Raw genomic sequence first — 12,745 nt, 5'->3', positions numbered from 1 at the left:
GTGAGAGGGAAAGAAATAGAAGGATATGGAGCCGGGCTGGGATTAAGGTTTGAGTAGTATGTGAACGCAGATGGGCTGAATGACCAGTTTCTGTGTTGCACACTCAATAAATATATATATATATATATATATATATATATATATATGTGTGGTGAACCATCGTTGGTTCCCACTGGATAGTGCTGAGCCAGGGGCTGGCCAGTACTACAAGGATGTACATATGTTACTGTTGGGTTGTGCTATTGTTGCTGTTGGGGTTAGGGTGGGGTTGTTACACCTTTGTACTGTAGTGTTGTGGCACATCCCAGTCGGGCTCCGCCTCCTGGGAGAGGTATAAGAGTCCCTGCTCTGGCCGGGACCCCTTCAGTCTGGGATAGTGTATATAAGTTCTGGTAGCTTCGTTACAGTAAATAAAAGCCTTTCATTTACTGAGCTTCAAGCCTCGTGTTTGAATAGCGCATCAATATAAAAGGAGAATTTATGTACAATACAGGTCAAGTAACCTTTATCCAAAACCTGGACACATCCAGAAACCGCACTTGTTTTGAACTTAGACGTTTACACAGTAAAAGTCCTGATCTGAGCCAACGTGAACCAAGTTAACACAAACCTCACCAACTGTCGGATTGTTGTCAGTGCAAGCTCGATGGGCCGAATAGCCCCCTTCTGCACTGTAGGGATTCTAACCGCACACAACCTTTAGTGGGGGAAGTTTAGTTGGTTGGTTCAACAAGGGCAACTAGGGATGGGCAATAAATGCTGGCCGACCAGCGACGCCCATGTCCCACACGAGTGAATATAAAAAAAAATCTTCTGGCTCAGAGGCAGGAGATTGCCCATGATTTTAAATTCATTTTTACAACTGGGCCTGTCCTTAACTGCCTTCCCTTTCAGAGGGCATTTGAGAGTCAACCACATTACTGTGGGTCTGGAGTCACATGTAGGCCAGACCAGGTAAGGATGGCAGATTTCCTTCCTGAAAGGATATTAGTGAACAAGATGGTGTTTTACATCATTAGACTTTTAATTCCAGATTCTTACCGAATTCAAATTTCCAGATCTTTATTTACTAATTTCAAATTTCCCCATCTACCGTGGCAGGACTTGACATGGGGTCCCCAGATCATGCCCTGGATCACTAGTCCAGTGACAATACCACTGCGCCACAAGACCTCCCTACAGGACAGTAGTTTGACATTTCATCTGAAAGACGGTACCTCGAGCAGGTGCCACACTCTCACAGTACAGCACTGCAGTGTCTGTCCAGAGTTTGGAGCACAAACCCTGGAGTGGGACTGGAACCCAGAACCTTGTGACTCAGGGGAGAGAGTGTGTGAGAGAGAGTGTGTGAGAGAGAGTGTGAGAGAGAGTGTGTGAGAGAGAGTGTGAGAGAGAGTGTGTGAGAGAGAGAGAGCCAACGTTGCTATTGTTGGTGGCACAGTGGTTAGCTCTGCTGCCTCACAGTGCCAGGGACACGGGTTTGATTCCCAGCTTGGGTCACTGTCTATGTGGAGTCTGCACATTCTCCCCATGTCGCGTGGGTTTCCTCCGGGTGCTCCAGTTTCCTCCCACAGTCTGAAAGAAGTGGTTAGATGCATTGGCCATGCTAAATTCTCCCTCAGTGTCCCAGAACAGGAGTGTGGCGACTAGGGGATTTTCACACTAACTTCATTGCAGTGTTAATGTAAGCCTACTTGTGACACTAATAAATAAACTTTAAACTATTGCTTTGATTCTCCAGTATTCTCAGCCTTATCCTACTGATGGAGACAGGATAGAATGAGTGAGAGTGAGAGAGAGTGTGTGAGTGAGTGAGAGAGTGTGTGTGAGAGAGAGAATATGTGTGTGAGAGAGAGTGTGGGTGTGTGTGTGAGAGAGAGTGTGTGTGAGTGTGAGAGAGAGTGTGTGAGTGAGAGTGTGAGAGAGAGTGTGTGTGTGAGAGAGTGTGTGAGAGAGAGTGTGTGAGAGAGAGTGTGTGAGTGAGTGAGAGAGTGTGTGTGTGAGTGAGAGAGAGTGTGTGTGTGAGTGAGAGTGTGTGTGTGAGAGTGTGTGAGTGAGAGAGAGTGTGTGAGAGAGTGTGTGAGAGAGAGTGTGTGAGAGAGAGTGTGAGAGAGAGTGTGTGAGAGAGTGTGTGTGAGAGAGAGTGTGTGAGAGGGAGTGTGAGAGAGAGTGTGTGAGAGAGAGTGTGTGTGAGTGAGAGTGTGTGAGAGAGAGTGTGTGAGTGAGTGAAAGAGTGCGTGTGTGAGTGAGAGAGTGTGTGAGTGAGAGAGAGTGTGAGAGAGAGAGTGTGTGTGTGAGAGAGAGTGTGTGAGAGTGTGTGAGAGAGAGAGTGTGTGAGAGAGAGTGTGTGAGAGAGAGTGTGTGTGTGAGAGTGTGAGTGAGAGAGAGTGTGTGTGAGAGAGTGTGTGTGTAAGAGAGTGTGTGTGTCCAAGGACTCACCCACTCTCTGGCAGTGAAACACTGCAGTCTCCTTGGAGAGAAAGACGTCTTGGTAAACAGCGATGGGATTGTGCTGGGGAAAACACAGCCAGCTCTCCTCTTGATCCTCGATATAATACAGCACAAAATACTTCAGGATGGGGAGATATTGCCGCGATGAACCAGCAGGGAGCTGAAGCACCTGTACAGGAAACAGAACACGGTGAACTCACAGCAACATGCAAACCAGCTTACCAAGCCACACTTACTTGGAAGTGAGACTCACCTCATTTTTTCTTTGACAACGTAGGGAACCACTTTACAAATGAGCGTTCCCAGCACATACTTTCTTGCACTAGGAGGGCAAACCAAGAATTCGGGAGCGAGAACCAGTTTCTACGTGTCCAGATCACCTGTTCTGGTCTCCCCCATGCTGATGCTATAGTTAAGAAAGTCCACCAATACCTCTACTTTCTCAGGAGGCTAAGGAAATTTGGCATGTCAGCTACAAGTCTCATCAACCTTCCTAGCTACACCATAGAAAGCATCCTTTCCAGATGTATCACAGCTTGGTATGGCTCCTGCTCTGTTCAAGACCACAAGAAACTACAAAGGGTTGTGAATGAAGCCCAGTCCATCACGCAAACCAGCCTCCCATCCATTGACTCCGTCTGCACTTACCGCTGCCTTGGAAAAGCAGCCAGCATAATCAAGGACCCCACGCACCCCGGACATTCTCTCTTCCACCTTCTTCCATCGGGAAAAAGATACAAAAGTCTGAGGTCACGTACCAACCGACTCAAGAACAGCTTCTTCCCTGCTGCCATCAGACTTTTGAATGGACCTACCTCGCATTAAGTTGATCTTTCTCTATACCCTAGCTATGACTGTAAAACTACATTCTGCACCCTCTCCTTTCCTACTCTATGAACAGTATGCTTTGTCTGTATAGCGCGCAAGAAACAATACTTTTCACTGTATACTAATACATGTGACAATAATAAATCAAATCAAATAATCCCCACTCATTCCATTGAAATGACAGGCCCAAAAATGTGCAGGATTGGCCATGCTAAATTGTAGGTTAGGTGGATTGTGTAGGTTAGGTGGATTGGCCATGCTAAATTGCCCCTTAGTGTTCAAAGATGTGTAGGTTAGGTGGATTGGCCATGCTAAATGTGTGGGGTTATGGGGATAGGATGGGGGAGCAGGCCTTGGTAAGATACTCTTTCAGAGAGTCAGTGTAGACTTGATGGGCCGAACTGTTCCTTCAGAACTGTAGGGATTCTATGACCGTGAACCGAGTAGAGCGTTCTGACCTCCTCAGTAACGGCAAGACAGAGACTCAGAGGATAACTAAAACCTTAATATAGTAGAAGCTGGATAAACAAATGGGGGAGAAAGGAATAGAAGGATATATTGATAGGGTGAGATGTGGATGAGGGGTGGGAGGTGACCAGTGTGGAGCATAATAGGTAGTAGTAGAGGTGGGTACAATTTTGTCTTTTAAAAAGCATTTAGACAGTTACATGGGTAAGATGGGTATTGAGAGATATGGGCCAAATGCGGGCAATTGGGACTAGCTTATGGGTTTAAAAAAAGGGCAGCATGGACAAGTTGGGCCGAAGGGCCTGTTTCCATGCTGTAAGCCTCTATGACTCTATAAACATGACATGGAGCAGTAACCCACTTCCTGACTCCATTTACAAGGCACAAGTCAGGAGTGTGATGGAATACTCCCCACTTACCTGGATGGGTGCAAATCCAACACCACTCAAGAAGCTCAACATCATCCAGGACAAAGCAGCCCCACTTGATTAGCACCCCATCCACCACTTTCAACATCCACATTCTCCACCACCGACTCACTGTGGCCGCAGTGTGTACTATCTGGATGCAATGCAGCATCGCACCTTCGACAGCACCTCCCAACCACTTAACCCCTACCATCTAGAAGGACGAGGGCAGCAGATGCATGGGAACACCACCACCTGGATGTTCCCCTCCAAGCCACTCACCATTCTGACTTGGAAATATATCCGCCATTCCTTCATTGTTGTTGGCCAAAATCCCTCCCTAACAGCACTGTGGGTGCACCTACATAATATGGACTGCAGCCGTTCAAGAAGGCAGCTCACCACCTAGCTGAAGGACAATTAAGAATAAGCAATAAATGCTGGCCAAACCAGCAATGCCCACATCCCATGAGGGAATAAAAAAGTTGGGTCCAGTGGCCTATTTGTGCACTGCAGATACTTTGTTCTCCCAGGGAGACTGAGTCAGAAAGGGGAAGGAAAAGATACAGAGACATTAATTTACCTCACATGGTGGAAGTAGGTGGAGAAAGTAGCAAGTAATGAACGCGGGTGCAGGTATGGAGGGTTGGCAGTGGTTTGACTCTGAAACTCTTCCTTAACTCAGGGTGGCTGGTTTACAATCGTGCTTTCTTTTTGGAAGGAATTGGGGGGACTACTCTGCAGCAGGGCGTCAGGGACCAGATCAGAAACTCCAAGGTATATTATGAAGTTAGACTAGACCCCCAACTACTTTTGATTTTGACAGTAGTGCGAGCAGAGAGTGTTTCACTTCAGGTGTGATTCTATTTGATCCACTAAGGAAGCTTTTCTCAAAACAAACTTTATTTAACAATACAATTTAACTATTACAAAAAGAATTAGTATAACTTTTACCAATTGAAATACTTAAACATGACAAGATGTAATTCTTAACCACTAGCCTATCTCTATTAGTTCCAATTTAAGCAATATACCTCATAGCCTTAAACTACTATTCAGAATCAGTTAACAGAAACACACAGGCATATGTGGGTTGCCAGTCCTCAAGTCTTTTAACATCTCTGGCGAGATACCTATTTTCTAGCAGGTCCCAGACTTCAATCTTCAGAGTGAAAGAGAGAGAGAAGAGCTGCTGCTCCTTGCAAAATCCAAATAGAAACTGCCTGTTTTCTCCCCTCTGTAAGCCTAGCTCCTCCCATTAGTACATGACCCTCTTGTCAATCAACCTAATTAAACCCTACTCTGAAATCCAAAGGGACAACCCAAAAATAATCTTTAAAAATTGCGTTAACTCAGATTAAAACAAACACAATAATTAGGAGCAATTATTCTTCTGCATTCTCAGCAGGTGGGCTGCCTGGAGCAGACAAAGCGGCACCGTAATCAGAGCTGAAGTTTAAAACATATACTGCACAAGAAACATGACACAAATGCATTTCTTAAAGGCTCAGTGTCGTCACAAGGGGAAATAGATTTTTTTTGTATTCTTTCATGAGATGTGTAGTTAAGAGTCAAGAGGCTCTGGAGCCACATGTAGGCCAGACTGGGTAAGGATGGCAGATTTCCTTCCCTAAAGGGACATTAGTGAACCAGACGGGTGGTCACCATTACTGAGACTAGCTTTACAATTCCAATTCAATTTCAATTACATGAATTCAACTTCCACCAGCTGCCATGGTAGGACTTGATCCCTTGTACCCAGAGCATTAACTCTGGATTATCCATTTCAACTAGGTGAACATCTCTCCTTGAGAGCTGTCTCCCAGTAAAAGTGTTTACTTGTATTTTGTGTTGCTTGTGATTGATTTTGATTGGAATTTTGTAAGAATTTGATTTTGACACAATAATTAGGAGCAATTATTCTTCTGCATTCTCAGCAGGTGGGCTGCCTGGAGCAGACAAAGCGGCACCGTAATCAGAGCTGAAGTTTAAAACATATACTGCACAAGAAACATGACACAAATGCATTTCTTAAAGGCTCAGTGTAAGAAACCCGGAGGAAACCCACACAGACACGGGGAGAATGTGCAGACTCCACACAGACAGTGACTCAAGCCGGGAATCGAACCCGGGTCCCTGACACTGTGAGGCAACACTGGTGCAGCATGCATGGAGGTCATTCAGTCATCATAGACATGTTGGCCCTTTGAAAGTGCGATCAATTAGTCCAAACCCCAATCCCTCCCCCCATCCGCCCACCCCCGATCTTTGCCTACAGGCCTGCAATTTATTTGCCGAACTCTTCACAAAGAGAGGCACTGGAGCAGCGAAGTAGTTTCAGCGAGTCGACAATACCAGTCACTCCTTTAATACAAACAGCAAATGTTTGCAAAGCTTTCTGACATTGATTTTTGTGAAGTTAACATTGGTGCTCCCCCATTGGGCCCATTTTGGTGCAGAAAGCCTTTCAGGAGATCAATGGGATTAAAGCATTGTCATTCAGACAATTCCTACAATGCAGAAGGTGGCCATTTGGCCCACCGAGTCTGCATCAACTCACTGACAGGCCCTATCCCCGTTTACCCCACTAATCCTCCTAACCTACACATCTTGGGGCACTAAGGGGCAATTTAGCATGGCCAATCCCCCTAACCTGCACATCTTTGGACACTAAATGGCAATTTAACACGGCCAATCCACCTAACCTGCACACCTTTGGGCATTAAGCGGCAATTTAGCATGGCCAATTCCCCTAACCTGCACATCTTTGGACACTAAAGGGCAATTTAGTATGGCCAATCCACCTAACCTGCACATCTTTGGACACTAAGGGGCAATTTAGCATGGCCAATCCACCTAACCTGCACTTCTTTGGACACTAAGGGGCAATTTAACATGGCCAATCCACCTTTGGACATTAAGTGGCAATTTAGCATGATCAATTCACCTAATCTGCACATCTTTGGAGTGTGGCAGGAAACCGGAGCATCTGGAGGAAACCCACGCAGACACAGGGAGAACATGCAAACTCCACGCAGAAAGTCATCTAAGTCCGGAATTGAACTCGAGTCCCTGGCGCTGTGAGGCAGCAGTGTTCACACTGTGCCACCGTGCCGCCCCAGTCACATGTAGGCCAGACTGGGTAAGGACTGCAGTTTTCCTTCCCTAAAGATATTAGTGAATCAGATGGGTTTTTACGACAATCGACAATGGTTTCATGGTCATCATTAGTTTTTCTCTCTGGCTGCAACTTGTCTTTGGGGGAGATAATGGTGTAGTGGTAATGTCATGGAGCTAAAATCCCAGGCCAATGCTCTGGGGATACGGGTTCAAATCCCACCAAGGTTGCTGGTGGAATTTAAAAATCTGGAATTAAAAGTTAGTGTCAGCAATAGTGAAACCATTATCATAAAAATCCATCTAGTTCACTCATATCCTTTAGGGAAGGAAATCGACCATCCTTACCTGGTCCGGCCTACATGTAACTCCAGACCCACAGCAATGTGGCTGACTCTTAACCACCCCCCTGAAATGGTGTAGCGAGTCACCCAGTTCAAGCAGAATTAGGGATGGGCAATAAATGCTGGCGATGCCCCCATTCCATGAAAGGATAAAGAGAAGAGAGAAATTTTCTATAATGCATCAAAGGCAGTCATGAAACATGGGAGGGGTGAAACTGCTCTCCTGCAACTGTGCAAAATGGGTGATAACCAACTGGCCACTTGACCCAGTTTCCATCATTTAAAAGAACGCGTTTGCAAGGTGGCACAGTTCCAGGGACCCTGGTTTGATTCCGGCCTTGGGTCACTGTCTGTGTGGAGTCTGCACGTTCTTCCCCGTGTCTGCCTGGATTTCCTCCAAGTGCTCCAGTTTCCTCCCACAGTCCAAAAATGTACATGATAGGTGGATTGGCCATGCTAAATTACCCCTTAGTGTCCAAAGATGTGCAGGTTAGGTGGATTGGCCATGCTAAATTACCCCTTAGTGTCCAAAGATGTGCAGGTTAGGTGGATTGGCCATGCTAAATTGTCCCTTAGTGTCCCAACGTGTGCAGGTTAGGTGGATTGGCCATGCTAAATTGCCCCTTGGTGTCCAAAGATGTGGAGGTTAGGTGGATTGGCCATGCTAAATTGCCCCTTAGTGTCCAAAGATGTGTAGGTCAGGTGGATTGGCCATGCTAAATTGCCCCTTAGTATCTAAAGATGTGTAGGTTAGGTGGATTGGCCAAGCTAAATTGCTCCTTAGTGTCCCAAGATGTGTAGGTTAGGGGAATAAGACATGCTGAATATCTGGGATTACGGGATTAGGGCCTGAGTAAAACGCTCTGTTGGAGAGTTGGTGCTGGCACGATGGGCCGAATGGTCTCCTTCTACACTGTAGGGATTCTATTCTATGTTTCTGGAGTGCCTCCATGACCTCAGGATGTCCCCACAGCAATTGAGTCTTTTTGAAGTGTAGTTACTGTTATGTAGAAAACACGGCAGCCAATTTATGCACAGGTTGCTGGGTATATAGTGGGCAGCTGTGCCCTGACTCTCACACTCTGCAGGAAACCTGTTGCTAACAGGACGTCCGCCTGTCACCTGCTTACCTTCAGGTATGTTTGATGCCCATTCTCTGCACTTTCCACGAAGGCCTCCGCGAACGCTGTTGGGTAGGTCAGGATGTTGTGTGCGCTCCAGTTCCGACTCTCTGAAAGCCACACTGTGAACGTCAATGCTCCCTGCAGTTGCTGCTGTAATTCCGTCAGGTGACGCTGCACTAGGAATAAAAGCAGAGCCATGACGGTAGGCTGAATCCAGGAGAGCTCAGAACCCCTGTGATGACTATTAGCCACATCCAAGACCTCCCTCAGGAATTCCCATGTGAGCGGGGGAAGGGGCGGAGTGGGGGATCTCCCACTGCAATTTTAGTGAGAGATTGGCAGAAATTCCAAAAAAGGAATTGTTTTTTTTCCCCCAGAGTGGAAGAGTCAATTACAAGGGGGGCACAGGTTCAAGGTGAGGGGGGAAAGTTTAAGGGAGATGTGCGGGGGAAATTTTTCACGCAGAGTGGTGGGTGCCTGGAACGCGCTGCCAGAGAAGGTGGTGGAAGCAGGCACATTAGCAACATTTAAGAGGCATCTGGATGTGTACATGAACAGGGAGGGAATAGAGGGATACGGACCGGGTAAGGACAGAATGAAGGTTTTTTTTAGTTTAGTTAGGCCATCATGATCAGCACGGGCTTGGAGGGCCGAAGGGCCTGTCCCTGTGCTGTACTTTTCTTTGTTCTTTGCTTTGGTTGCATTTCAGTGGGAGAATTTTTTTAAATTCCCTGGCTAGGCCCAGCATTTATTGCCCATTCCTAATTGCCCTTGAGAAGGTGGTGGTGAGCTGCCTTCTTGAACCGTTGCAGTCCCTGAGGTGTAGGTACAGCACAGTAAGAGTTTTAACAACACCAGGTTAAAGTCCAACAGGTTTATTTGGTAGTAAATGCCATTAGCTTTCGGAGTGCTGCTCCTTCGTCAGATGGAGTGGATATCTGCTCTCAAACAGGGCACAGAGACACAAAATCAAGTTACAGAATACTGATTAGAATGCGAATCTTTACAGCTAATCAGGTCTTAAAAATACAGACAATGTGAGTGGAGGGAACATTAGGCACAGGTTAAAGAAATGTGTATTGTCTCCAGACAGGACAGCCAGTGAGATTCTGCAAGTCCAGGAGGCAAGCTGTACAGCCACAGTGCTGTCAGGGAGGGACTTCCAGGATCTCGATCCAGTGAAAAGTCCCAAAGAGTTAAATCAGGGTTTGGCTCAAAACCTTTCCTTGCTGTTAGTGTGTGTCTTTTACATACAAGTCTAACCAACGTTCCATAAACTCAATCAGAGGATATGATCTATATTTTTAATAATTTAAATTGATGGGGAAATAATTAATGGCCTTCATTGTATCATGTGACTAATTAGTGAATATTTCTAAACTCACTCAAAGACATTCCTTGAGAGCAAGGCTGGCATGGTGGCACACTGCAGCCTCACAGCGCTAGGGATCCGGGTTCGATTCCGGCCTTGGGTCACTGTCTGTGCGGAGTCTGCATGTTCTCCCTGTGTCTGCGTGGGTTTCCTCCGGGTGCTCCGGTTTCCTCCCACAGTTCAAAGATGTGCGGTTTAGGTGGATTGGCCGTGCTAAAATTGCCCCTTCATGTCAGGGGGCTTAGTAGGATAAATACATGGAGTTATGGTGATAGGGCCTGGGTGGGATTGTTGTTGGTGTAGGTTCGATGGGCCAAATGGCCTCCTTCTGCACTGTAGGGATTCTATGATTCTATGAATTAAGACTAGCTGGGAGGGCACCATAGTCGGCATGGACTGGTTGGGCCGAAGGGCCTGTTTCCGTGCTGTATTGCTCCATGACTCTATCAGGTGGGTGGCTATCATGTTCCAATCTATTGGTGGAAGCTCCTTACCTATTCGAGCATAAGCCTGAAGTGCTTCTCTCTCACAACCTATCGGGCCTTTGAGGTAGTAGAATTCAGTCAGTTCCAAAACATCAAGGAATGGACTCAATGAACCAAACCAGCTGGCTGAAGAGTTCACCCCTAGGCCAGTCGCCACCTATCAGATTGGGCAAAAGGAAACATCAATCAACTAAGCAGGACCAGTTTAGCGCAGCGGGCCAGGAGATTTAAGCGGGGCCGGATTAGCACGATCCAATCTGGACGTCCGGCCCCGAGCACGTCTCCCAGTGCCAGATTTACGGCTCTGTCAGCTCCGTGCCAGAAACAGGCGCGGAGTTGCACTACATATACAACCCTTCAGTTGAATGTATTTTAAATATAACTAGCGGGCCTAGGACTGAAATCTCTGGGCCGCCAGCATCTCCACCCACCCCCACCAGTAGTGGTTCACTCCAGCGGGGTTTACTATAGCTCCCCACTTGCAGCATTTATTGCCCATCCCTAGTCACCCTTGAACTGAAAGGCTTGTTCGGCCATTTCAGAAGGCAGTTGAGAGTCAACCACATTGCTGTGGTTCTGGAGTCGCATGTAGGGAAAGGACGGCAGATTTCCTTCCCTAAAAGGCATTCATGAACCAGATGGGTTTTTCCGACAATCGACAATGGTTTCATGGTCATCAGTAGATTCTTAATTCCAGATATTTTTATTGAATTCAAATCCCACCATCTGCCGTGGCGGGATTCGAACCCAGGTCTCCAGAGCAGTCGCTGAGTTTCTGGATTAATAGTCTAGCGATAATACCACTAGGCCATCGCCTCCTCTTAAAGGAGGAGAGGGAGGCAGAGAGGTTAATGTGAGCAATGGCAGACAGGGAAAAAACACTCTGGTCCATACGGCCTCCCCTACACAACTGGCATTCCGAGAGAATCACAATATATAGACCCAGTTTCCTAGTCAAAAGCCAAATGGTCTCCCAGGAGAGGTGAGTATCCAAAATTAAACTCCAGCCAGTGACAGAGAAATCTGGGAAATTCTTTGGTGACCCCTTTTAGGGTGATAGGAACTAGTGGCATCCATGGAACTACAACTACACAGTGACAGAACAAGAAGGGACAAATTGCGGTCGGTCATTCTTTCAGTTTTGAATTAGACAATTGGAGATTCGATGTGGCATTCTATGGATGACTTAATCTGAAGATAAATGGGACTCAGATTTGGTAGCATGGCTGCCTTGGGTTCAAGGCCCACTCCCACTTGGACACATTATCTACCCGGACACTATAGTAAGGATCTTCTCCCTCATTGGAATGCAACGTGTCATTTTGAGCCACAGAATTCTGTGGTTTTTTTTCAATTCATTCATGGGACATGGGCATCACTGGTTGGCCAACATTTATTGCCCATCCCTAGTTGCCACTGAAGGGCGGTTGAGAGTCAACCACATTACTGTGACTCTGGAGTCACATGTAGGCCAAACCATGTAAGGATGGCAGATTTCCTTCCCTAAAGGGACATTACTGAACCAGATGGGTTTTTCCGACAATGGTTTCATGGTCATCAGTAGATTCTTAATTCCAGATATGTTCGATTGAATTCAAATTCCACCATCTGCCGTGGCGGGATTCGAACTCGGGTCCCCAGAACATTAGCTGAGTTTCTGGATTAATAGTCTAGCGATAATACCACTAGGCCATTGCCTCCCCAGAGTTTAGCCTTCCAGTTGAAGCTTGTTGTACCTTGAAGCCTTGATATCGATGCGGGGTGTTCTTGTTTCCCATTGAAGTAATTAGCCCGAGTACAGTCTGAAACGTGTTTGGATTCAACGGGCAAAGGGCACTTTTCAACCCAAACACCTCTAAGCCTGGAGCCTGGAAGACATAGTGCTCACAATCAATGAGTTTTGATGTCAACTGAAGAGCCTGATGGATAATTTCCTCATCTGTCTTCTGCCAGAGGTCCATCCTATTCGAAGGAGAGGTGATAAGATAAAATGTTAGAATTGTGAAACAATTCTTAGCTGGGGAAATCTTGAGATATGCCTGGAATAACTGCAGTATAATGTGAGTCATTATATTTGTCACATTTTGGAGAAGGCCGCATTGAATAACGTCTTATCCTGTCAGGTTTAAGTAAATGATCCTATGGTACT

The 12,745-nt window shown here is 46.4% G+C and overlaps 1 protein-coding gene and 1 long non-coding RNA gene across 2 annotated transcripts in view; both read right to left on the bottom strand.

Moving 5' to 3' along the window:
• The window catches only part of LOC144507797 (uncharacterized), a 266,778-nt gene that overhangs the window by 49,721 nt on the left and 204,312 nt on the right, over window positions 1–12,745 (bottom strand). The window lies entirely within an intron of this gene.
• The window catches only part of LOC144507598 (uncharacterized), a 41,179-nt gene that overhangs the window by 2,256 nt on the left and 26,178 nt on the right, over window positions 1–12,745 (bottom strand). The window contains exons 14-17 of the mRNA XM_078234753.1: window positions 12,333–12,558; window positions 10,606–10,753; window positions 8,746–8,915; window positions 2,440–2,620 (exon numbers count right to left, since the gene is read on the bottom strand). Of these exons, the coding sequence (XP_078090879.1) occupies window positions 2,440–2,620; window positions 8,746–8,915; window positions 10,606–10,753; window positions 12,333–12,558 (725 nt within the window). The remainder of the gene's footprint in view (window positions 1–2,439; window positions 2,621–8,745; window positions 8,916–10,605; window positions 10,754–12,332; window positions 12,559–12,745) is intronic.

Source organism: Mustelus asterias, chromosome 19 (assembly GCF_964213995.1).
Source record: "Mustelus asterias chromosome 19, sMusAst1.hap1.1, whole genome shotgun sequence".
NCBI lineage: Eukaryota > Metazoa > Chordata > Chondrichthyes > Carcharhiniformes > Triakidae > Mustelus > Mustelus asterias.
Note: the sequence above shows the minus strand (reverse complement) of the source record. Positions and strands in the feature narration are given on the sequence as shown.